At 42.3% G+C, this 25,722-nt stretch overlaps 1 protein-coding gene across 2 annotated transcripts; it reads right to left on the bottom strand.

Annotated features, from left to right (window-relative positions):
- Positions 1-3,652: 3,652 nt before the first annotated feature.
- Positions 3,653-23,880, bottom strand: LOC124008741 (galactose-specific lectin nattectin-like). 2 transcript variants are annotated; one of them, XM_046320266.1, is made up of 7 exons: positions 23,763-23,880; positions 8,065-8,146; positions 7,368-7,634; positions 6,779-6,873; positions 5,643-5,777; positions 4,076-4,214; positions 3,653-3,921 (listed from the first exon to the last, which is right to left on the bottom strand). In XM_046320266.1, the coding sequence occupies exons 2-7, from the start codon at positions 8,132-8,134 to the stop codon at positions 3,854-3,856; spliced, it is 774 nt and encodes a 257-aa protein (XP_046176222.1). In that variant the 5' UTR covers positions 8,135-8,146; positions 23,763-23,880; the 3' UTR covers positions 3,653-3,853. The 2 variants fall into 2 exon arrangements, with proteins under 2 accessions (XP_046176222.1, XP_046176221.1); XM_046320265.1 differs by lacking the exon at positions 23,763-23,880 and adding an exon at positions 9,275-9,407.
- Between the last annotated feature and the right edge of the window lie 1,842 nt (positions 23,881-25,722).

Raw genomic sequence — 25,722 nt, forward strand, 5'->3', positions numbered from 1 at the left:
TCATCAACAACGTAGTTATACAGTTTCATCAACAACGTAGTTATACAGTTTCATCAACAACGTAGTTATACAGTTTCATCAACAACGTAGTTATACAGTTTCATCAACAACGTAGTTATACAGTTTCATCAGCTAATCAACAACGTAGTTATACAGTTTCATCAACAACGTAGTTATACAGTTTCATCAATAACGTAGTTATACAGTTTCATCAACAACGTAGTTATACAGTTTCATCAACAACGTAGTTATACAGTTTCATCAACAACGTAGTTATACAGTTTCATCAACAACGTAGTTATACAGTTTCATCAATAACGTAGTTATACAGTTTCATCAGCTAATCAACAACGTAGTTATACAGTTTCATCAACAACGTAGTTATACAGTTTCATCAACAACGTAGTTATACAGTTTCATCAATAACGTAGTTATACAGTTTCATCAACAACGTAGTTATACAGTTTCATCAGCTAATCAACAACGTAGTTATACAGTTTCATCAACAACGTAGTTATACAGTTTCATCAACAACGTAGTTATACAGTTTCATCAACAACGTAGTTATACAGTTTCATCAACAACGTAGTTATACAGTTTCATCAGCCAATCAATAACGTAGTTATACAGTTTCATCAGCCAATCAATAACGTAGTTATACAGTTTCATCAACAACGTAGTTATACAGTTTCATCAACAACGTAGTTATACAGCTTCATCAACAACGTAGTTATACAGTTTCATCAACAACGTAGTTATACAGTTTCATCAACAACTTAGTTATACAGTTTCATCAGCCAATCAATAACGTAGTTATACAGTTTCATCAACAACGTAGTTATACAGTTTCATCAACAACGTAGTTATACAGTTTCATCAACAACGTAGTTATACAGTTTCATCAGCTAATCAATAACGTAGTTATACAGTTTCATCAACAACGTAGTTATACAGTTTCATCAGCTAATCAATAACGTAGTTATACAGTTTCATCAATAACGTAGTTATACAGTTTCATCAACAACGTAGTTATACAGTTTCATCAACAACGTAGTTATACAGTTTCATCAACAACGTAGTTATACAGTTTCATCAGCTAATCAATAACGTAGTTATACAGTTTCATCAACAACGTAGTTATACAGTTTCATCAGCTAATCAATAACGTAGTTATACAGTTTCATCAATAACGGAGTTATACAGTTTCATCAGCCAATCAATAACGTAGTTATACAGTTTCATCAGCTAATCAATAACGTAGTTATACAGTTTCATCAGCTAATCAATAACGTAGTTATACAGTTTCATCAGCTAATAAATAACGTAGTTATACAGTTTCATCAATAACGTAGTTATACAGTTTCATCAGCCAATCAATAACGTAGTTATACAGTTTCATCAGCTAATCAATAACGTAGTTATACAGTTTCATCAGCTAATCAATAACGTAGTTATACAGTTTCATCAGCTAATCAATAACGTAGTTATACAGTTTCATCAGCTAATCAATAACGTAGTTATACAGTTTCATCAGCTAATCAATCAATTATACAGTTTCATCAGTCAATATTATACAGTTTCATCAGCTAATCAATAACGTTAGTTATACAGTTTCATCAGCTAATCAATAACGTAGTTATACAGTTTCATCAGCCAATCAATAACGTAGTTATACAGTTTCATCAGCCAATCAATAACGTGGTTATACAGTTTCATCAGCCAATCAATAACGTAGTTATACAGTTTCATCAGCCAATCAATAACGTAGTTATACAGTTTCATCAGCCAATCAATAACGTAGTTATACAGTTTCATCAGCCAATCAATAACGTAGTTATACAGTTTCATCAGCCAATCAATAACGTAGTTATACAGTTTCATCAGCCAATCAATAACGTAGTTATACAGTTTCATCAGCCAATCAATAACGTAGTTATACAGTTTCATCAGCCAATCAATAACGTAGTTATACAGTTTCATCAGCCAATCAATAACGTAGTTATACAGTTTCATCAGCCAATCAATAACGTAGTTATACAGTTTCATCAGCCAATCAATAACGTAGTTATACAGTTTCATCAGCTAATCAATAACGTAGTTATACAGTTTCATCAGCCAATCAATAACGTAGTTATACAGTTTCATCAGCTAATCAATAACGTAGTTATACAGTTTCATCAGCTAATCAATAACGTAGTTATACAGTTTCATCAGCCAATCAATAACGTAGTTATACAGTTTCATCAGCCAATCAATAACGTAGTTATACAGTTTCATCAGCCAATCAATAACGTAGTTATACAGTTTCATCAGCCAATCAATAACGTAGTTATACAGTTTCATCAGCCAATCAATAACGTAGTTATACAGTTTCATCAGCCAATCAATAACGTAGTTATACAGTTTCATCAGCCAATCAATAACAGTTATACAGTTTCATCAGCCAATCAATAACGTTATACAGTTTCATCAGCCAATCAATAACGTAGTTATACAGTTTCATCAGCTAATCAATAACATTTCATCACAGCTTCATCAAATCAATAACGTAGTTATACAGTTTCATCAGCTAATCAACAACGTAGTTATACAGTTTCATCAGCTAATCAACAACGTAGTTATACAGTTTCATCAACAACGTAGTCATACAGTTTCATCAGCTAATCAATAACGTAGTTATACAGTTTCATCAGCTAATCAATAACGTACACTACCGTGCAAAAGTTTGGGGTCACTTATAAATGTCCTTGTTTCTGAAAGAAAAGCTATTTTTTTCACCCATTAAAATAACATCAAATTGGTCAGAAATACAGTGTAGACATTGTTAATGTTGTAAATGACTATTGTAGCTGAAAACTACAATATGGAATATCTACATAGGAGTAGAGGCCCATTATCAGCAACCATCACTCCTGTGTTCCAATGGCACGTTGTGTTAGCTAATCCAAGTTTATCATTTTAAAATGTATAATATAGTTTATAGTTTATAATATAAGGCTAATCGATCAATTGAAAACCCTTTTGCAATTATGTTAGCACAGCTGAAAACTGTTGTTCTGAATAAAGAAGCAATGAATCTGTCCTTCTTTAGACTAGTTGAGGATCTGGAGCATCAGCCTTTGTGAGTTCAATTCCAGGCTCAAAATGGCCAGAAACAAAGACCTTGTACGTGTAGTTTCATCAACTAATCAACAGATATACAGAATTATTAGGTAATCAACAACGTAGCTGTGCAGTTCTATCAACTGTATTTCTACAATTCATTTTCAGGAGGAGAAAGGAAAACCAGTATGCTAATCTACTACAGACTCTCTGAGTTGGCTGTAATATAATAATAGCTATAGACGAGGCTACAGCTGAAATATCAACTTCTCTTCATTCATTCTAATACATACTATTTTACTGATGCTGCTTACCTCTCCACGCTACTCCTCTCCTCCTTTCTGTCAACTATAGCAGACCACTATTCGGTCATTGAATACCAGCAACAGTAGTGTGTGAGTGTGTGTGTTTGAGTGTCTTTAGGACTGATGAATGACCACCAGGTGGCAGTATTTGCTCATAGAATGATGATGATTAACATCAATTGGTCATCTCTGGTTTGACTTTGAAAATGTAGAAAATAATGACGACAATAAAACGTATTACAAAGTGAGAAGCAACTGTTTAAAGTTTATTTTTTACCAAAGATGTTATTTACTTCACACTACAGAGTTCAATAGTTGGATCAAGTTGGTGTTTTGTTTTGTATAAATGACTGAACAAAAGGTAACATTGCAGATGGTGCCTTTTATTTAAAACAATCTCATCTTTAGAGAGACTTTCCAACGTCGTCTCTTCCAAAATGTGGACATCACAACTTTCTGGAACACAGGAAGGGAAATGTAAACCAGCAAGGGGCATCGTTCTGGCAGCGAGAAGCTGGAAAAGAGAGAAACACAGAGAGGTAGGTATTATTTTTGTTTTATAAATATGTAGCTAAAAAATGAACAAATTCCCTTTAAGATGTATTTAACTTCTATCCAAATGTTTGATGTATAATGAGCAGGAGACTAGTCTGGTGACAGGATTGTACCTCCATAGTTCATCTCCATGCAATGCTCCCGGCCATTCGTGTTGTCCTTAATAACACCATGGTTATAGTTAGAGGGTTGACCCGGGCCCCAGTTCTGGTAGTTAAACCTGGACCCGTCGCTCCACAGCCAGAGACCCTCCTACAGAGCACACAGGACGATGCATCACTAGCAGACAGTAAACACTATATATACACACTGTAGTTACTGTTTTTCAAGAGGCAAACCACTGTTTGGGTAAAAAGCTGAGGGATGGGCCAGGGGAAATGTAACCACTCAGATTCCTAGACAGAGTTATGGATACCAGGACTTACCATCTATGTGATAAGCATGAGACTGACCATCTATGTGATAAGCATGAGACTGATCTTCTATGTGATAAGCATGAGACTGACCACCTATGTGATAAGCATGAGACTGACCATCTATGTGATAAGCATGAGACTGACCATCTATGTGATAAGCATGAGACTGACCATCTATGTGATAAGCATGAGACTGATCTTCTATGTGATAAGCATGAGACTGACCACCTATGTGATAAGCATGAGACTGACCATCTATGTGATAAGCATGAGACTGACCATCTATGTGATAAGCATGAGACTGACCACCTATGTGATAAGCATGAGACTGACCATCTATGTGATAAGCATGAGACTGACCATCTATGTGATAAGCGTGAGACTGACCATCTATGTGATAAGCATGAGACTGACCATCTATGAGATAAGCATGAGACTGGCCATCTATGAGATAAGCATGAGACTGACCATCTATGTGATAAGCATGAGACTGACCATCTATGTGATAAGCATGAGACTGACCATCTATGTGATAAGCATGAGACTGACCACCTATGAGATAAGCATGAGACTGACCATCTATGTGATAAGCATGAGACTGACCATCTATGTGATAAGCATGAGACTGACCATCTATGTGATAAGCATGAGACTGACCACCTATGAGATAAGCATGAGACTGACCATCTATGTGATAAGCATGAGACTGACCATCTATGTGATAAGCATGAGACTGACCATCTATGTGATAAGCATGAGACTGGCCATCTATGTGATAAGCATGAGACTGACCACCTATGTGATAAGCATGAGACTGACCATCTATGTGATAAGCATGAGACTGGCCATCTATGTGATAAGCATGAGACTGGCCATCTATGTGATAAGCATTAGACTGACCATCTATGTGATAAGCATGAGACTGACCATCTATGTGATAAGCATGAGACTGACCATCTATGTGATAAGCATGAGACTGACCATCTATGTGATAAGCATGAGACTGACCATCTATGTGATAAGCATGAGACTGACCATCTATGTGATAAGCATGAGACTGACCATCTATGTGATAAGCATGAGACTGACCATCTATGTGATAAGCATGATGTAAGCTAGACAGTGTTTGTAATATTAGGTAACAAGCTTTGAAAACAAACGGATCTGTGGGTTAAGGCACCAACAGGCCTTTATAGGTTCTATTCATAAAGAATCAAGGCATCCTATATGTTTTCAGGAGTGCGGAACAGACGGTGTTTCTGACCTTGATGGCGTCGTTGGCTCCTATCCAGGTACGCTGGACTTTCCTGGTACTCTTCCTGATGACAGACTGAAGGAAACGATACTGGGGAAGACTGTGGACTGACGCCAGGTTTCCTCCCAAGCGCAAACATTTCCTCTGGAGAGAGATAGAGAGAGAGAGAGAGAGAGAGAGAGAGAGAGAGAGAGAGAGAGAGAGAGAGAGAGGGGGAGAGAGAAAAAAAGAGAGGGGAGAGAGAGAGAGAGAGAGAGAGAGAGAGAGAGAGAGAGAGAGAGAGAGAGAGAGAGAGAGAGAGAGAGAGAGAGAGAGAGAAAAGACAGAGAGGGATAGAGAGAGAGAGAGAGAGAGAGAGAGAGAGAGAGAGAGAGAGAGAGAGAGAGAGAGAGAGAGAGAGAGAGAGAGAGAGAGAGAGAGAGAGAGAGAGAGAGAGAGAGAGAGAGAGAGAGAGAAAAAGAGAGAGAGAGAGAGAGAGAGAGAGAGAGAGAGAGAGAGAGAGAGAGAGAGAGAGAGAGAGAGAGAGAGAGAGAGAGAGAGAGAAAGAGAGAGAGAGAGAGGGGAGAGACGAGGAGACGGAGAGAGAGAGACAGAGAGAGGGAGAGAGAGAGAGAGAGAGAGAGAGAGAGAGAGAGAGAGAGAGAGAGAGAGAGAGAGAGAGAGAGAGAGAGAGAGAGACAGAGAGGGGAGAGAAGAAGTTAGAGAGACAGAGAGAGAGGGGAGAGACAGAGAGAAACAGAGGTAGAATATAAAGATAAGAAATAGCACGTCATGATATAGTTTCTCAACCCTGTTGAACACAGATTAAACCTACAGAGTCAACTGAAACCCTGTATGACCACCAGACAGGGATGGAAATAGCATCCCCTCTAGCCAACTATAGTGCTTTTCAGACCAGGCTTCTAGAAAATGGTTCCAACTAGCATAAGATGCAGGTCAATTATTGTCTTTTCCATTGTCTCATGGCACATTTTGGATCCTGGCTAGTAGAAATTGCTGTTTACTAACCCGGCTGGCCAGTGTCCAAAATCCTTCAATTCCATCACTGCTACCAGATTCTAACCTGCTGATCTCTCATTAAACCACCGATACTTAACATCATGCACACAGATAATCTCAATTATGTACAGCAGACATCCAGGTACCTCTGCCTCGGGCCATGTGGTCATGAAGGGGACGTAGTGATAGCAGTGTGTCTTATATCTGGGCCAGCCGTTTGGGCAGACTCTGCGATGCCACTCTGTAAGGGAGGAGAGAGATCATATTAAATTACATGATGAAATGGTTTATAGTTCCCACCAGACAATCTGATCCGTCAAAAAGTGCGTTCCAGCTGTGATGTTACTGAGCAACACGGCTAACCGTGTGTTGAAAAATAACCGATTCACTTTGAAAATGTAACTTTTCGGGCAACATGACCAAATTTGCATAGAAATGTGTGTCATAGATCTGTAATTCTCATTGAAAGCCAGTCTAAGAAGCGGTAGATCTATGTGCGCTATCCGTTATAACATTTTGTGTTTGCGTGTTTTACTTTTGGTTTTGTACACCAGCTTCAAACAGCTAAACATATAATATTTGTGGTTATTGAAAATATATTTCATAGCAGTTTAGATTAGTACAATGATTCTCTACACGTTTGTTTTGTAACAAACATTTTCACCGCAGTTTGCAGATTGTTTATATATATATTTATATTTATTTAAGGTTGTTAATACATAATATGTTTCTCACCTTTCCGGGGAGGAATGTTTTCTTCTGAATCAGACAGATCTTTCGGAGGATGAATGTGTTCCTTTGAATCAGACCGATCTTTCGGAGGAGGAATGTGTTCCTCTGAATCAGACCAATCTTTCGGAGGAGGAATGTGTTCATCCGAGTCAGAATGATCTGTCGGAGGAGGAATGTGTTCCTCCGAAGGAGAACTGTTTTCCTCTGAGTCATACGGATCTTTCGGAGGAGGAATGTGTTCCTCCGAGTCACAGTGATTATGCCGATCCCCTCCAACAAAAAAGAGAGACACAGAGAGAGGGAATATTGAGACACTTGTTAAAAGTCTTGGGAATTTATTTAATCAGCATTACAGATTCCATGCCAGAAATGTAAAGGTAATTTCAGATTGAGCAGTATGCATGCAGCGTTTACTGTGAATCTCTGCTAAAGAGGAAACATTGCCTTTAAATTCCAGTTGCGCTGTAAAGCTGAACGATGTGGATTGAATCCTAGATCAGATTCAGAACTATGAATCCACAACAGATCTATATAGAATTATATTTCAGCGAATCTGACGGGAGCCCCAACCAGGAGCTCGGGGTTCAGTGACTGTCGAGCCAAAATCTAGGTCACTAGGTGTTGGGTTAAGGTCGCAACAATAACATCAAATTGCATCTGATGAGTGTGAACAGGTCAACAAAACCTTGGGTCAGAATACCTCTGCTACCCCTTGCATCTCCCAGAGCAAAGACAGCGCTGAGAAGCAGAAGAGTGGTCAACATCGCCATGGTGATTGTCTCCTGAGAGAGAGAGAGAGAGAGAGAGAGACAAAGAGAGAGAGAGAGACAAAGAGAGAGAGACAAAGAGAGAGAGAGAGACAGAGAGAGAGAGACAGAGAGAGAGAGAGAGAGAGAGAGAGAGAGAGAGAGAGAGAGAGAGAGAGAGAGAGAGAGAGAGAGAGAGACAGAGAGAGAGACAGAGAGAGAGAGAGAGAGAGAGAGAGAGAGAGAGAGAGAGAGACAGAGAGAGAGAGAGAGACAGAGAGCGACAGAGAGAGAGAGAGACAGAGAGAGAGAGAGAGAGAGAGAGAGAGAGAGAGAGCGACAGAGAGAGAGAGAGAGAGAGAGAGAGAGAGAGAGAGAGAGAGAGAGAGAGAGAGAGAGAGAGAGAGAGAGAGAGAGAGAGAGAGAGAGAGAGAGAGAGAGAGAGAGAGAGAGAGAGACAGAGAGAGAGAGACAGAGAGACAGAGAGAGAGAGAGAGAGAGAGAGAGAGAGAGAGAGAGAGAGAGAGAGAGAGAGAGAGAGAGAGACAGAGAGAGAGACAGAGAGAGAGAGAGAGACAGAGAGAGAGACAAGACAAATTCAGTGAGTACTTCAGAGTGTAGGGGAGTGCAGTGTTTCAAAGACCTCTCAAAGTACATCCAGCCATTCTACCTGGAACCAAAAGGGTTCTACCTAGAACCAAAAGGGTTCTACCTGGAACCAAAAGGGTTCTACCTGGAACCAAAAGGGTTCTACCTGGAACCAAAAATGGATCTTCAAAGGGTTGTCCTATGGGGAAGAAGAACCCTTTTGGAACCTTCAGCTTCATTCAACTAATGAACGGCTTGGTGATTTAATTGACAAGGCAGCGTTTTCCAAACTCGGTCCTGGGGACCCCAGTCTGTGAGTACATATTCATGTGTACTAGGCTAATCTACTGGAATTGGTATTCCTTGAATTCCTTAGCACAGCAGTTCCTAAACTCGGTCCAAAACATTCACCCATTTGTGTCTCTAGTACAGAGTTTCCCTATGTAGTGCACTACTTTTGACCAGAGCTACATATAACCAGGGCCCTTGTCTAAAGTAGTGCTCTACAAAGGGAAAATGGTTATATTTGGGATGCACTCAAGTACAGTATTAGATGAACAGATGTTGAAATCTCACCTTCTGAAGTCTTTACTTGTAACTTCACTTCTTCAGAGATCTACAAAGGTTTTCACTATTTTCTCTCTCTCTATCCTGCCTGTAAGTTGACTTCTAGTCTCTCTCTCTGTCTCGGTCTGTGAGTTGAGTTCTAGTCTCTCTCTCTCTCTCTCTGTCCTGCCTGTGAGTTGACTTCTAGTCTCCCTCTCTCTCTCTGTCCTGCCTGTGAGTTGAGTTCTAGTCTCTCTCTCTCTCTCTGTCCTGCCTGTGAGTTGAGTTCTAGTCTCTCTCTCTCTCTCTGTCCTGCCTGTGAGTTGAGTTCTAGTCTCTCTCTCTCTCTGTCCTGCCTGTGAGTTGAGTTCTAGTCTCTCTCTCTCTCTCTGTCCTGCCTGTGAGTTGAGTTCTAGTCTCTCTCTCTCTCTCTGTCCTGCCTGTGAGTTGACTTCTAGTCTCTCTCTCTCTCTCTGTCCTGCCTGTGAGTTGAGTTCTAGTCTCTCTCTCTCTCTCTGTCCTGCCTGTGAGTTGAGTTCTAGTCTCTCTCTCTCTCTCTGTCCTGCCTGTGAGTTGACTTCTAGTCTCCCTCTCTCTCTCTCTCTGTCCTGCCTGTGAGTTGAGTTCTAGTCTCTCTCTCGGTCCTGCCTGTGAGTTGAGTTCTAGTCTCTCTCTCTCTCTCTCTCTCTGTCCTGCCTGTGAGTTGAGTTCTTCCTCTCCCTCCTCTCCTTTTTAAGGACCCATCCAGTCAGACCCCTCCCTCTATTTTTCTCTATCTCTCTCTATCATCCTTTAAGTTGAAATGGAATTTAAATTCACTTCCTGAATTGACTTTGTACCGGGAATATTTAAAATGAATAAAGTGCATAATCAGTTTAGAGATTAAAACAATATTCATCATATTTAATCGTAATACACACGATTTCCACTGTTCTGCTTGTGACATTTGGGTTGATGGTCACTAGACTTGAATCAGAATGTTATGGGTTAAACTCCAATCCGTTGATAGTGATTGACGCCAGACTGGAGGAACAAGGACAGAGGACCCTGATATCTACTGTAGTCTCTGAACACTGTGATTCTGTAGCGGCAAATTAAGTCACAGAGGTTCAGAGAAACAAGCTTGTTTGGGCCCTACTGCCTGAGCTTCAGAGAAACAAGCTTGTTTGGGCCCTACTGCCTGAGCTTCAGAGAAACAAGCTTGTTTGGGCCCTACTGCCTGAGCTTCAGAGAAACAAGCTTGTTTGGGCCCTACTGACTCAGGTTCAGAGAAACAAGCTTGTTTGGGCCCTACTGCCTGAGCTTCAGAGAAACAAGCTTGTTTGGGCCCTACTGACTCAGCTTCAGAGAAACAAGCTTGTTTGGCCCTACTGACTCAGGTTCAGAGAAACAAGCTTGTTTGGGCCCTACTGCCTGAGCTTCAGAGAAACATCCCTCCTCTATAATTCTATAGCCTACAAGATACCAGATATTGTAAGGTTAATAACACTACCAAAGTTGTCTTTGAAGTCTAAACATGGAGCCCAATATAACCAGTAGGAATTATCACTCACTTTGACAACTTGTGGTCACACAGTAGATAGCATCTGTCACTTCCCAATAGAAACTTCTTCTCTTGAACAACATCATTTTCTATATAATTCTTACTCGTGCTTTTATGAATTGACCATGTCGTAGTATTTTATTTGTCCCAAGTTAGCTCACAGATTTGACCGTTTTCTAAAGGAAAGTTTCACCCATTTGGAATGTTGTCGTTTTTGTTCATCTCTGAGCGATGTTCTATCTTCCCCAGGGGGTCATTTCATGTTTCTCTTTTGTAATTGCAGCCTGGTCTCAGTGGCCAGACGTAACATACAGTAAATAGTACACTAGGCCCAAAACCAAAGGAGAGTGGTTAGTTGTAGTGGATCGTTGGGGCGTATAACGTGAATGTCTAACAACCCAACTGTAACAACCCTAACCCTAACAACCCAACTGTTGCTTGTTCAAATCTCATCATGGACAATTTGAGCTAATTAGCTACTTTTAAGCTCCTTCCTACTTTTGTTTCTACTTTACAACTAATTAGCATGTTAGCTAACCCTTCCCCCAACCCTAACCTTAATGTTAGCTAACCCTTCCCCCAACCCTAACCTTAATGTTAGCTAACCCTTCCCCCAACCCTAACCTTAATGTTAGCTAACCCTTCCCCTAACCTTAATGTTAGCTAACCCTTCCCCCAACCCTAACCTTAATGTTAGCTAACCCTTCCCCCAACCCTAACCTTAATGTTAGCTAACCCTTCCCCTAACCTTAATGTTAGCTAACCCTTCCCCCAACCCTAACCTTAATGTTAGCTAACCCTTCCCCTAACCTTAATGTTAGCTAACCCTTCCCCTAACCTTAATATTAGCTAACCCTTCCCCCAACCCTAACCTTAATGTTAGCTAACCCTTCCCCCAACCCTAACCTTAATGTTAGCTAACCCTTCCCCAACCCTAACCTTAATGTTAGCTAACCCTTCCCCCAACCCTAACCTTAATGTTAGCTAACCCTTCCCCCAACCCTAACCTTAATGTTAGCTAACCCTTCCCCCAACCCTAACCTTTTAATGTTAGCTAACCCTTCCCCTAACCTTAATGTTAGCTAACCCTTCCCCCAACCCTAACCTTAATGTTAGCTAACCCTTCCCCCAACCCTAACCTTTTAATGTTAGCTAACCCTTCCCTAACCTTAATGTTAGCTAACCCTTCCCCCAACCCTAACCTTAATGTTAGCTAACCCTTCCCCTAACCTTAATGTTAGCTGACCCTTCCCCAACCCTAACCTTAATGTTAGCTAACCCTTCCCCCAACCCTAACCTTAATGTTAGCTAACCCTTCCCCAACCTTAATGTTAGCTAACCCTTCCCCCAACCCTAACCTTAATGTTAGCTAACCCTTCCCCCAACCCTAACCTTAATGTTAGCTAACCCTTCCCCTAAATTTAATGTTAGCTAACCCTTCCCCCAACACTAACCTTCATGTTAGCTAACCCTTCCCCTAACCTTAATGTTAGCTAACCCTTCCCCTAACCTTAATATTAGCTAACCCTTCCCCAACCCTAACCTTAATGTTAGCTAACCCTTCCCCCAACCCTAACCTTAATGTTAGCTAACCCTTCCCCCAACCCTAACCTTAATGTTAGCTAACCCTTCCCCTAACCTTAATGTTAGCTAACCCTTCCCCCAACCCTAACCTTAATGTTAGCTAACCCTTCCCCTAACCTTAATGTTAGCTAACCCTTCCCCAACCCTAACCTTAATGTTAGCTAACCCTTCCCCCAACCCTAACCTTAATGTTAGCTAACCCTTCCCCAACCCTAACCTTAATGTTAGCTAACCCTTCCCTAACCTTAATATTAGCTAACCCTTCCCCCAACCCTAACCTTAATGTTAGCTAACCCTTCCCCCAACCCTAACCTTAATGTTAGCTAACCCTTCCCCAACCCTAACCTTAATGTTAGCTAACCCTTCCCCCAACCCTAACCTTAATGTTAGCTAACCCTTCCCCAACCCTAACCTTAATGTTAGCTAACCCTTCCCCCAACCCTAACCTTTTTAATGTTAGCTAACCCTTCCCCTAACCTTAATGTTAGCTAACCCTTCCCCCAACCCTAACCTTAATGTTAGCTAACCCTTCCCCCAACCCTAACCTTTTAATGTTAGCTAACCCTTCCCCCTAACCTTAATGTTAGCTAACCCTTCCCCAACCCTAACCTTAATGTTAGCTAACCCTTCCCCTAACCTTAATGTTAGCTGACCCTTCCCCAACCCTAACCTTAATGTTAGCTAACCCTTCCCCCAACCCTAACCTTAATGTTAGCTAACCCTTCCCCCAACCTTAATGTTAGCTAACCCTTCCCCCAACCCTAACCTTAATGTTAGCTAACCCTTCCCCCAACCCTAACCTTAATGTTAGCTAACCCTTCCCCTAAATTTAATGTTAGCTAACCCTTCCCCAACACTAACCTTCATGTTAGCTAACCCTTCCCCTAACCTTAATGTTAGCTAACCCTTCCCCCAACCCTAACCTTAATGTTAGCTAACCCTTCCCCCAACCCTAACCTTAATGTTAGCTAACCCTTCCCCCAACCCTAATGTTAGCTAACCCTTCCCTAACCTTAATGTTAGCTAACCCTTCCCCCAACCCTAACCTTAATGTTAGCTAACCCTTCCCCCAACCCTAACCTTAATGTTAGATAACCCTTCCCCTAACCCTAACCTTAATGTTAGCTAACCCTTCCCCCACCCTAACCTTAATGTTAGCTAACCCTTCCCCCAACCCTAACCTTAATGTTAGCTAACCCTTCCCCCAACCCTAACCTTAATGTTAGATAACCCTTCCCCTTCCCCCAACCCTAACCTTAATGTTAGCTAACCCTTCCCCTAACCCTAACCTTAATGTTAGCTAACCCTTCCCCCAACCTTAATGTTAGCTAACCCTTCCCCAACCTTAATGTTAGCTAACCTTCCCCATAACCTTAATGTTAGCTAACCCTTCCCCCAACCCTAACCTTAATGTTAGCTAACCCTTCCCCCAACCTAACCTTAATGTTAGATAACCCTTCCCCCAACCCTAACCTTAATGTTAGCTAACCCTTCCCCTAACCCTAATGTTAGCTAACCCTTCCCCCAACCTTAATGTTAGCTAACCCTTCCCCCAACCTTAATGTTAGCTAACCCTTCCCCCAACCCTAACCTTAATGTTAGCTAACCCTTCCCCTAACCTTAATGTTAGCTAACCCTTCCCCAACCCTAACCTTAATGTTAGCTAACCCTTCCCCAACCCTAACCTTAATGTTAGCTAACCCTTCCCCCAACCCTAACCTTAATGTTAGCTAACCCTTCCCCCAACCCTAACCTTAATGTTAGCTAACCCTTCCCCTAACCTTAATGTTAGCTAACCCTTCCCCCAACCTTAATGTTAGCTAACCCTTCCCCCAACCTAACCTTAATGTTAGCTAACCCTTCCCCTAACCTTAATGTTAGCTAACCCTTCCCCCAACCCTAACCTTAATGTTAGCTAACCCTTCCCCCAACCCTAACCTTAATGTTAGCTAACCCTTCCCCAACCCTAACCTTAATGTTAGCTAACCCTTCCCCCAACCCTAACCTTAATGTTAGCTAACCCTTCCCCCAACCCTAACCTTAATGTTAGCTAACCCTTCCCCCAACCCTAACCTTTTAATGTTAGCTAACCCTTCCCCTAACCTTAATGTTAGCTAACCCTTCCCCCAACCCTAACCTTAATGTTAGCTAACCCTTCCCCCAACCCTAACCTTTTAATGTTAGCTAACCCTTCCCCAACCCTAACCTTAATGTTAGCTAACCCTTCCCCCAACCCTAACCTTAATGTTAGCTAACCCTTCCCCTAACCTTAATGTTAGCTGACCCTTCCCCAACCCTAACCTTAATGTTAGCTAACCCTTCCCCAACCCTAACCTTAATGTTAGCTAACCCTTCCCCCAACCTTAATGTTAGCTAACCCTTCCCCCAACCCTAACCTTAATGTTAGCTAACCCTTCCCCCAACCCTAACCTTAATGTTAGCTAACCCTTCCCCTAAATTTAATGTTAGCTAACCCTTCCCCCAACACTAACCTTCATGTTAGCTAACCCTTCCCCTAACCTTAATGTTAGCTAACCCTTCCCCCAACCCTAACCTTAATGTTAGCTAACCCTTCCCCCAACCCTAACCTTAATGTTAGCTAACCCTTCCCCCAACCCTAACCTTAATGTTAGCTAACCCTTCCCTAACCTTAATGTTAGCTAACCCTTCCCCCAACCCTAACCTTAATGTTAGCTAACCCTTCCCCAACCCTAACCTTAATGTTAGCTAACCCTTCCCCCAACCCTAACCTTAATGTTAGCTAACCCTTCCCCCAACCTAACCTTAATGTTAGCTAACCCTTCCCCCAACCCTAACCTTAATGTTAGCTAACCCTTCCCCAACCCTAACCCTAATGTTAGCTAACCCTTCCCCCAACCTTAATGTTAGCTAACCCTTCCCCCAACCTTAATGTTAGCTAACCCTTCCCCAACCCTAACCTTAATGTTAGCTAACCCTTCCCCTAACCTTAATGTTAGCTAACCCTTCCCCCAACCCTAACCTTAATGTTAGCTAACCCTTCCCCAACCCTAACCTTAATGTTAGCTAACCCTTCCCCCAACCCTAACCTTAATGTTAGCTAACCCTTCCCCCAACCCTAACCTTAATGTTAGCTAACCCTTCCCCTAACCTTAATGTTAGCTAACCCTTCCCCCAACCTTAATGTTAGCTAACCCTTCCCCCAACCTAACCTTAATGTTAGCTAACCCTTCCCCTAACCTTAATGTTAGCTAACCCTTCCCCCAACCCTAACCTTAATGTTAGCTAACCCTTCCCCCAACCCTAACCTTTTAATGTTAGCTAACCCTTCCCCTAACCTTAATGTTAGCTAACCCTTCCCCCAACCCTAACCTTAATGTTAGCTAACCCTTCCCCTAACCTTAATGTTAGCTGACCCTTCCCCAACCCTAACCTTAATGTTAGCTAACCCTTCCCCCAACCCTAACCTTAATGTTAGCTAACCCTTCCCCCAACCTTAATGTTAGCTAACCCTTCCCCCAACCCTAACCTTAATGTTAGCTAACCCTTCCCCCAACCCTAACCTTAATGTTAGCTAACCCTTCCCCCAACCCTAACCTTAATGTTAGCTAACCCTTCCCCTAAATTTAATGTTAGCTAACCCTTCCCCCAACACTAACCTTCATGTTAGCTAACCCTTCCCTAACCTTAATGTTAGCTAACCCTTCCCCCAACCCTAACCTTAATGTTAGCTAACCCTTCCCCCAACCCTAACCTTAATGTTAGCTAACCCTTCCCCTAACCTTAATGTTAGCTAACCCTTCCCCCAACCCTAACCTTAATGTTAGCTAACCCTTCCCCAACCCTAACCTTAATGTTAGATAACCCTTCCCCTAACCCTAACCTTAATGTTAGCTAACCCTTCCCCCAACCCTAACCTTAATGTTAGCTAACCCTTCCCCCAACCCTAACCTTAATGTTAGCTAACCCTTCCCCCAACCCTAACCTTAATGTTAGATAACCCTTCCCCCAACCCTAACCTTAATGTTAGCTAACCCTTCCCCTAACCCTAACCTTAATGTTAGCTAACCCTTCCCCCAACCTTAATGTTAGCTAACCCTTCCCCCAACCTTAATGTTAGCTAACCCTTCCCCAACCTTAATGTTAGCTAACCCTTCCCCCAACCCTAACCTTAATGTTAGCTAACCCTTCCCCCAACCCTAACCTTAATGTTAGCTAACCCTTCCCCCAACCCTAACCTTAATGTTAGATAACCCTTCCCCTAACCCTAACCTTAATGTTAGCTAACCCTTCCCCTAACCCTAACCTTAATGTTAGCTAACCCTTCCCCCAACCTTAATGTTAGCTAACCCTTCCCCAACCTTAATGTTAGCTAACCCTTCCCCAACCCTAACCTTAATGTTAGCTAACCCTTCCCCTAACCTTAATGTTAGCTAACCCTTCCCCAACCCTAACCTTAATGTTAGCTAACCCTTCCCCCAACCCTAACCTTAATGTTAGCTAACCCTTCCCCCAACCCTAACCTTAATGTTAGCTAACCCTTCCCCCAACCCTAACCTTAATGTTAGCTAACCCTTCCCCTAACCTTAATGTTAGCTAACCCTTCCCCCAACCTTAATGTTAGCTAACCCTTCCCCCAACCTAACCTTAATGTTAGCTAACCCTTCCCCCAACCTTAATGTTAGCTAACCCTTCCCCCAACCCTAACCTTAATGTTAGCTAACCCTTCCCCCAACCCTAACCTTAATGTTAGCTAACCCTTCCCCCAACACTAACCTTAATGTTAGCTAACCCTTCCCCCTAACCTAACCTTAATGTTAGCTAACCCTTCCCCAACCCTAACCTTAATGTTAGATAACCCTTCCCCCAACCCTAACCTTAATGTTAGCTAACCCTTCCCCAACCCTAACCTTAATGTTAGCTAACCCTTCCCCCAACCTTAATGTTAGCTAACCCTTCCCCCAACCTTAATGTTAGCTAACCCTTCCCCCAACCCTAACCTTAATGTTAGCTAACCCTTCCCCAACCCTAACCTTAATGTTAGCTAACCCTTCCCCAACCCTAACCTTAATGTTAGCTAACCCTTCCCCCAACCCTAACCTTAATGTTAGCTAACCCTTCCCCCAACCTTAATGTTAGCTAACCCTTCCCCAACCCTAACCTTAATGTTAGCTAACCCTTCCCCCAACCTTAATGTTAGCTAACCCTTCCCCCAACCTTAATGTTAGCTAACCCTTCCCCAACCTAACCTTAATGTTAGCTAACCCTTCCCCAACCTTAATGTTAGCTAACCCTTCCCCCAACCCTAACCTTAATGTTAGCTAACCCTTCCCCCAACCCTAACCTTAATGTTAGCTAACCCTTCCCCCAACCCTAACCTTAATGTTAGCTAACCCTTCCCCCAACCCTAACCTTAATGTTAGCTAACCCTTCCCCTAACCCTAACCTTAATGTTAGCTAACCCTTCCCCCAACCCTAACCTTAATGTTAGCTAACCCTTCCCCAACCTTAATGTTAGCTAACCCTTCCCCAACCCTAACCTTAATGTTAGCTAACCCTTCCCCCAACCCTAACCTTAATGTTAGCTAACCCTTCCCCCAACCCTAACCTTAATGTTAGCTAACCCTTCCCCCAACCTTAATGTTAGCTAACCCTTCCCCCAACCCTAACCTTAATGTTAGCTAACCCTTCCCCCAACCTTAATGTTAGCTAACCCTTCCCCCAACCCTAACCTTAATGTTAGCTAACCCTTCCCCCCTAACCTTAATGTTAGCTAACCCTTCCCCCAACCTTAATGTTAGCTAACCCTTCCCCCAACCCTAACCTTAATGTTAGCTAACCCTTCCCCCCTAACCTTAATGTTAGCTAACCCTTCCCCCAACCCTAACCTTAATGTTAGCTAACCCTTCCCCCAACCTTAATGTTAGCTAACCCTTCCCCCAACCCTAACCTTAATGTTAGCTAACCCTTCCCCTAACCTTAATGTTAGCTAACCCTTCCCCCAACCCTAACCTTAATGTTAGCTAACCCTTCCCCAACCCTAACCTTAATGTTAGCTAACCCTTCCCCCAACCCTAACCTTAATGTTAGCTAACCCTTCCCCCAACCTAACCTTAATGTTAGCTAACCCTTCCCCAACCTTAATGTTAGCTAACCCTTCCCCCAACCCTAACCTTAATGTTAGCTAACCCTTCCCCCAACCTTAATGTTAGCTAACCCTTCCCCAACCCTAACCTTAATGTTAGCTAACCCTTCCCCCAACCTTAATGTTTAGCTAACCCTTCCCCCAACCCTAACCTTAATGTTAGCTAACCCTTCCCCAACCCTAACCGTAATCTTATCTAACCCTTCCCCCAACCTTAATGTTAGCTAACCCTTCCCCCAACCCTAACCTTAATGTTAGCTAACCCTTCCCCCAACCCTAACCTTAATGTTAGCTAACCCTTCCCCCAACCCTAACCTTAATGTTAGCTAACCCTTCCCCCAACCTTAATGTTAGCTAGTGTGGTTTTCCACTTTGATTTTGAGTGTGACTCCAAATCCAGATACATTTTATTTCCATTGATAATTTTTGTGTGATTTTGTTGTCAGCACATTCAACTATGTAAAGAAAAAAAAGTATTTAATAGGAATATTTCATTCATTCAGATCTAGGATGTGTTATTTTAGTGTTCCCTTTATTTTTTTTTGAGCAGTGTATATATTCTGAGGGCTTTACAACCCATCTGTCTGTCGTAACGGATACTGCAGTTGAACAAGCAATGACGCAGTCCCTACACTTTGGCCCCTTTTTGTTTTGTGATGATGTTTTGGGTCATCTTTATAGTTGTTGTCACAATCTTAGTTCCTGAAAAGATACCACTACTTGACTGACTCCCGCACAGCTTAGCCAATGTTTGTAGTGACGATGGTCTCATCGCTATAATTAGACCGCTTGTTTCCACCTCTGGGCAGCCTAAAGTTTCAGGCGGCCGAGCAACTATGAATACCGGTGAAAAGAGTCTTGACACTGGGGCGGGATCGTTTTGTAATGCCCGGCGCCATAGTTTTGCCATATATGCTAATATCTTGGCGAGAGTAAATAGTTGCATGTAACTCAGCAGCTAAGAAGAACATTAAATCGTTATTACGTTTGCAATACTGACCACACAGTTTGCACGAACATTTCAACAAAAGTATTTTGTGTCAAAACATAAATAGCCCCTCCTGAAGAAAAAAAACCGACAGGAAGTCGCGTTTATGCAACTCCTTGATCACACCTACCGCTTCTTTGCGCAATATGGGACACAGTATGTGCTCAACAAAAGTTCAACATTCACCTGCCAATATTTATATCATGCCGTCTATGAATAACGTTTGGTGCATAATGACTCGATCACAACGGCGGCGGCAGGTCATTGCGTTTCTGCACACCACAAATACATTCATTTCCAATGGAAGCTGCGTTGCTTTATGTGTGTTGCTTAAATGGGATTTATCGGAATAATGTGTAGACCGTTTGACAGAAATGGTCGCAGAAGGTGAATGTTGAACTTTTGTTGCAGACATATCCAGATGATGCTGCGAAGCATTTTGTGCGATAATGTTGTAGTTTTTTTTTTTTGCGACGTGTAAATTTGATTAACCCGACCTATGCACCACACTGCAACTGCCTCTGCAAGACACACGGCAGCGTTCCATAGACTACCACAGTATGAGTCATAATACCCATAACACCTAGCGGTCGAACAGGGAAATGGTACCAATCATTTTTCCACCATACATTTTTCGCTATAGGGGATTTAAGAAACACTTAAAATAAGGGCTGTTTCATTTTTTTATGTAAAAAAAAACGTTTCACCTTTATTTATTCATGTAGGCTTACCCTGAGGTAACATTTTGATAACCATGTAAATCCCTCTTTGACAAGGTGACAATATGCTAATTAGCTGCTAATGAGGCTATCATAAAGAACTACAAATACCATGATGATCTGGACGAGACTGCTGAATCAAGGCAAAGGTATGAATCTCTGGATTAACTATCTAATGTTTGCTAAATGTAGTGATTAATATATTGGCAAGTTATAAAACATTTTTAAAAATCCAAGCGGCCTCCCGCCCCACAACTAACCAGGCAAGACTATGACCAGGTGTGTCAGGGTTGTTTGGCCACAAGCTTATTGTTTTTTTTACCCCGTTTTGTCCCTTGGCTTATATTTAACTCCTCAATGGTCTCCGGGACAGGCGAAGGTAAATTTACATTACATTTACATTTAAGTCATTTAGCAGACTCTGAGACTCTTTGTGAATAAGGGCCCAGATCACCTACTCTGAGACTCTTTGTGAATAAGGGCCCAGATCACCTACTCTGAGACTCTTTGTGAATAAGGGCCCAGATCACCTACTCTGAGACTCTTTGTGAATAAGGGCCCAGATCACCTACTCTGAGACTCTTTGTGAATAAGGACCAAGATCTTCTACTCTGAGACTCTTTGTGAATAAGGACCAAGATCTTCTACTCTGAGACTCTTTGTGAATAAGGACCCAGATCTTTTACTCTGAGACTCTTTGTGAATAAGGGCCCAGATCACCTACTCTGAGACTCTTTGTGAATAAGGGCCCAGATCACCTACTCTGAGACTGTGAATAAGGGCCCAGATCACCTACTCTGTGTCTCTTTGTGAATAAGGGCCAAGATGTTCAGTGAGTGTATTGCAGTTCATAAGTACTGAATGCAATCAAAAGTCATATTACACCAGACATGTTCAATAATTTCAATGTCAAGCCTGAAGAGGGGAATCTATCTAACCGCAGGGGGATCAAGGACCTCATTGTTTTGGTTCTGAGGTCTCCATTCCTTTGGAGCACAGGACCCGATGTTCCAGCCTTGACAACGACCTGATGACAACAAAACTATCAAACTTTCTGAAACAATTGGGATTGTTTACTCATCGTAACCTAGATAGAGTTAAAGAGAACAAACACAACATCTTTATTAAGGTGACACAATTACACTACTAATACAACTACACATACAGCCCTACTACTAATACAACTACACATACAGCCCTACTACTAATACAACTACACATACAGCCCTACTACTAATACAACTACACATACAGCCCTACTACTAATACAACTACACATACAGCCCTGTACTACTAATACAACTACACACACAGCCCCATACTACTAATACAACTACACACACAGCCCCATACTACTAATACAACTACACATACAGCCCTACTACTAATACAACTACACATACAGCCCTACTACTAATACAACTACACATACAGCCCTGTACTACTAATACAACTACACACACAGCCCTACTACTAATACAACTACACATACAGCCCTACTACTAATACAACTACACATACAGCCCTACTACTAATACAACTACACACACAGCCCTACTACTAATACAACTACACACACAGCCCTACTACTAATACAACTACACATACAGCCCTACTACTAATACAACTACACACACAGCCCTACTACTAATACAACTACACATACAGCCCTACTACTAATACAACTACACATACAGCCCTACTACTAATACAACTACACATACAGCCCTACTACTAATACAACTACACATACAGCCCTGTACTACTAATACAACTACACACACAGCCCTACTACTAATACAACTACACATACAGACCTATACTACTAATACAACTACACACACAGCCCTACTACTAATACAACTACACACACAGCCCTACTACTAATACAACTACACACACAGCCCTACTACTAATACAACTACACACACAGCCCTACTACTAATACAACTACACACACAGCCCTACTACTAATACAACTACACACACAGCCCTACTACTAATACAACTACACACACAGCCCTATACTACTAATACAACTACACACACAGCCCTACTACTAATACAACTACACACACAGCCCTACTACTAATACAACTTCACATACAGCCCTACTACTAATACAACTACACATACAGACCTACTACTAATACAACTACACATACAGCCCCATACTACTAATACAACTACACATACAGCCCCATACTACTAATACAACTACACATACAGCCCCATACTACTAATACAACTACACATACAGCCCTACTACTAATACAACTACACACACAGCCCTACTACTAATACAACTTCACATACAGCCCTACTACTAATACAACTACACATACAGCCCCATACTACTAATACAACTACACATACAGCCCCATACTACTAATACAACTACACATACAGCCCTACTACTAATACAACTACACATACAGCCCCATACTACTAATACAACTACACATACAGACCTACTACTAATACAACTACACATACAGACCTACTACTAATACAACTACACATACAGCCCTACTACTAATACAACTACACATACAGCCCCATACTACTAATACAACTACACATACAGCCCTATACTACTAATACAACTACACATACTACTAATACAACTACACAAACAGCCCTTTACTACTAATACAACTACACACACAGCCCTATACAACTAATACAACTACACACACAGCCCTATACTACTAATATAACTACTGTGTTTGTGTGTGGGTGTGTATGTTGGCTGTTGATAAGACTGTGCAACTCACAGGGAGACCTGGGAAAATGTACTTTTTTTAAACATTCTGTAGAACTTGATTTATTTGGGTCACAAAGGTGGGTCATTACCTAGTAATAAACCAAGTGACGAGAGAGTAATATTTAGTTAAGGGAAGTAAATAGTACATATAAATGTTATATAGCAGATGAGTAGCTTGTGAAACTCATTCCTCAGCCTGACGTGTTGCCCCTAGTTGAAGAAAGCTAACGGGGTAGACGGGGTAGAGACTCTTCAGGAGGACGGGTCACGTTGTGTTTAGGTAGGCAGAGCGGGGTTCAGAGTTTCAGCGGAATCAGGAGGAAGTGGTACTCGCCACCCATGTACCACAAACGTTCTTTACAGTAAACATGAAGCAGTTGACTGCAACGTTTACATAGCTTCCTGTGATGCGTCTGATTGAAATGACTCAAACGCTTTTGATAGTAGCTTACCCTTCACGTGTTTTAATCAGTTAAATGTACTCAATTATTGTTCTGAGAATTGTGCCCATTCGTCCAATTCCCTAACACACGCCATGGCTGGACATCAGCGGGCTGCCATGTAGCCCAAAATACCTCTGTATATAGCGCACTACTTATACCTGGGGCCTATATAGGTTTCAGTGAAAAGTGGTGCACTATATAGGGAAGAGGGACACTATATAGGGAAGAGGGAGCCATTTGTAACAAAACCAATGGACAATGATAATTAAATGTCCTTATTTCATTTGTTCTAGGTTCATTTTGTTTTGAATGTCATAAGGAAGTCTGATATGAATGTTCTCGTCACGTACCGTTCTCTCTAGATAAAAATGGAAAGCTGCCGACTGCAAAGTAAACAGATTCTTCTGGCATCACTACTGTGCGTTGATAAAATACCCCAATCAAACGAGTAGTCTAAACTACGGGCAGACTCTGTGGCTTGAGTTGGCTGCAATAGATCGCTTTTCGGTCAACTATACCAAACAACTATTCTGTCATTAAATGTGACTCCCGAGTAGCGCAGCGGTCTAAGGCACTTCACCTCAGTACTAGAGGCGTCACTACAGACACTCTGGTTCGAATCTAGGTGTATCACAACCGGCCGTGATTGGGAGTCCTATAAGGCGGCGCACAGTTGGCCCAGTATGGTCTGAGTTTGGCCGGTATAGGCCGTCATTGAAAATAAGATTTGGACTTGCCTAGTTAAATAAAGTTTCAATTTAAACCAGCAACAGTGTGTGTAGGACTAATGAATGACCACAAGGTGGCAGTACATGCTCACCAAACCATAACTGTTCTAGTGTAACAGTACTGCTTCCTTGCCCAACCTGGGCTCAAACCAGGGATCCTTTGAACTCATCAGCAACCATCACCCACAAAGAATCATTACCTGTCTATCGCTCCCCATGTGGAGTAAAGGAAACAACTAGGTCTCAGAGCGAGTGACGTCCCCGATTGAATGCTACTAGCACACAGCTAACTGGCTAGTCATTTCACACCGCTAACCGGCTAGTCATTTCACACTGCTAACTGGCTAGTCATTTCACACCGCTAACTAGCTAGTCATTTCACACCGCTAACTGGCTAGAAATTTCACACCGCTAACTAGCTAGCCATTTCACACCGCTAACTAGCTAGTCATTACACACCGCTAACTAGCTAGTGTTAAGCTCAGAGAGATGCAAGGGGAAGCTGGTCTCTAAGGAGCTGTTCCTATAGCAGGGCCTCTAAGGAGCTGTTCCTATAGCAGGGTCTCTAAGGAGCTGTTCCTATTGTAGGGTCTCTAAGGAGCTGTTCCTATTGTAGGGTCTCTAGGGAGCTGTTCCTATTGTAGGGTCTCTAAGGAGCTGTTCCTATTGTAGGGTCTCTAAGGAGCTGTTCCTATTGTAGGGTCTCTAAGGAGCTGTTCCTATTGTAGGGTCTCTAAGGAGCTGTTCCTATTGTAGGGTCTCTAAGGAGCTGTTCCTATTGTAGGGTCTCTAAGGAGCTGTTCCTATTGTAGGGTCTCTAAGGAGCTGTTCCTATAGTAGGGTCTCTAAGGAGCTGTTCCTATAGCAGGGTCTCTAAGGAGCTGTTCCTATAGCAGGGTCTCTAGTCTCTAAGGAGCTGTTCCTATAGCAGGGCCTCTAAGGAGCTGTTCCTATTGTAGGGTCTCTAAGGAGCTGTTCCTATAGTAGGGTCTCTAAGAAGCTGTTCCTATTGTAGGGTCTCTAAGGAGCTGTTCCTATTGTAGGGTCTCTAAGGAGCTGTTCCTATAGTAGGGTCTCTAAGGAGCTGTTCCTATTGTAGGGTCTCTAAGGAGCTGTTCCTATAGCAGGGTCTCTAAGGAGCTGTTCCTATAGCAGGGTCTCTAGTCTCTAAGGAGCTGTTCCTATAACAGGGCCTCTAAGGAGCTGTTCCTATAGCAGCCCCAAAGCCCTCCAGCAACTAAGTGTGCCACCCCCAAAGCCCTCCATCAACTAAGTGTGCCACCCCCAAAGCTCTCCATCAACTTAGTGTGCCACCCCCAAAGCCCTCCATCAACTAAGTGTGCCACCCCCAAAGCCCTCCAGCAACTAAGTGTGCCACCCCCAAAGCTCTCCAGCGACTAAGTGTGCCACCTCCAAAGCCCTCCAGCAACTAAGTGTGCCACCCCCAAAGCTCTCCAGCGACTAAGTGTGCCACCCCCAAAGCCCTCCAGCAACTAAGTGTGCCACCCCCAAAGCCCTCCAGCAACTAAGTGTGCCACCCCCAAAGCCCTCCAGCAACTAAGTGTGCCACCCCCAAAGGATT

This window comes from Oncorhynchus gorbuscha, linkage group LG21 (genome assembly GCF_021184085.1).
Source record: "Oncorhynchus gorbuscha isolate QuinsamMale2020 ecotype Even-year linkage group LG21, OgorEven_v1.0, whole genome shotgun sequence".
Taxonomy (NCBI): domain Eukaryota; kingdom Metazoa; phylum Chordata; class Actinopteri; order Salmoniformes; family Salmonidae; genus Oncorhynchus; species Oncorhynchus gorbuscha.

Coding starts and splice junctions, on each gene's coding strand:
- LOC124008741 (XM_046320266.1), bottom strand. CDS start 8,134: ATGGCGATGTTGACCACTCTTCTGCTTCTCAGCGCTGTCTTTGCTCTG. Junction 5,778..6,778: donor CCACATGGCCCGAGGCAGAG/GTACCTGGATGT, acceptor ATCTCTCTCCAG/AGGAAATGTTTGCGCTTGGG. Junction 4,215..5,642: donor GAGCCAACGACGCCATCAAG/GTCAGAAACACC, acceptor TGTGCTCTGTAG/GAGGGTCTCTGGCTGTGGAG.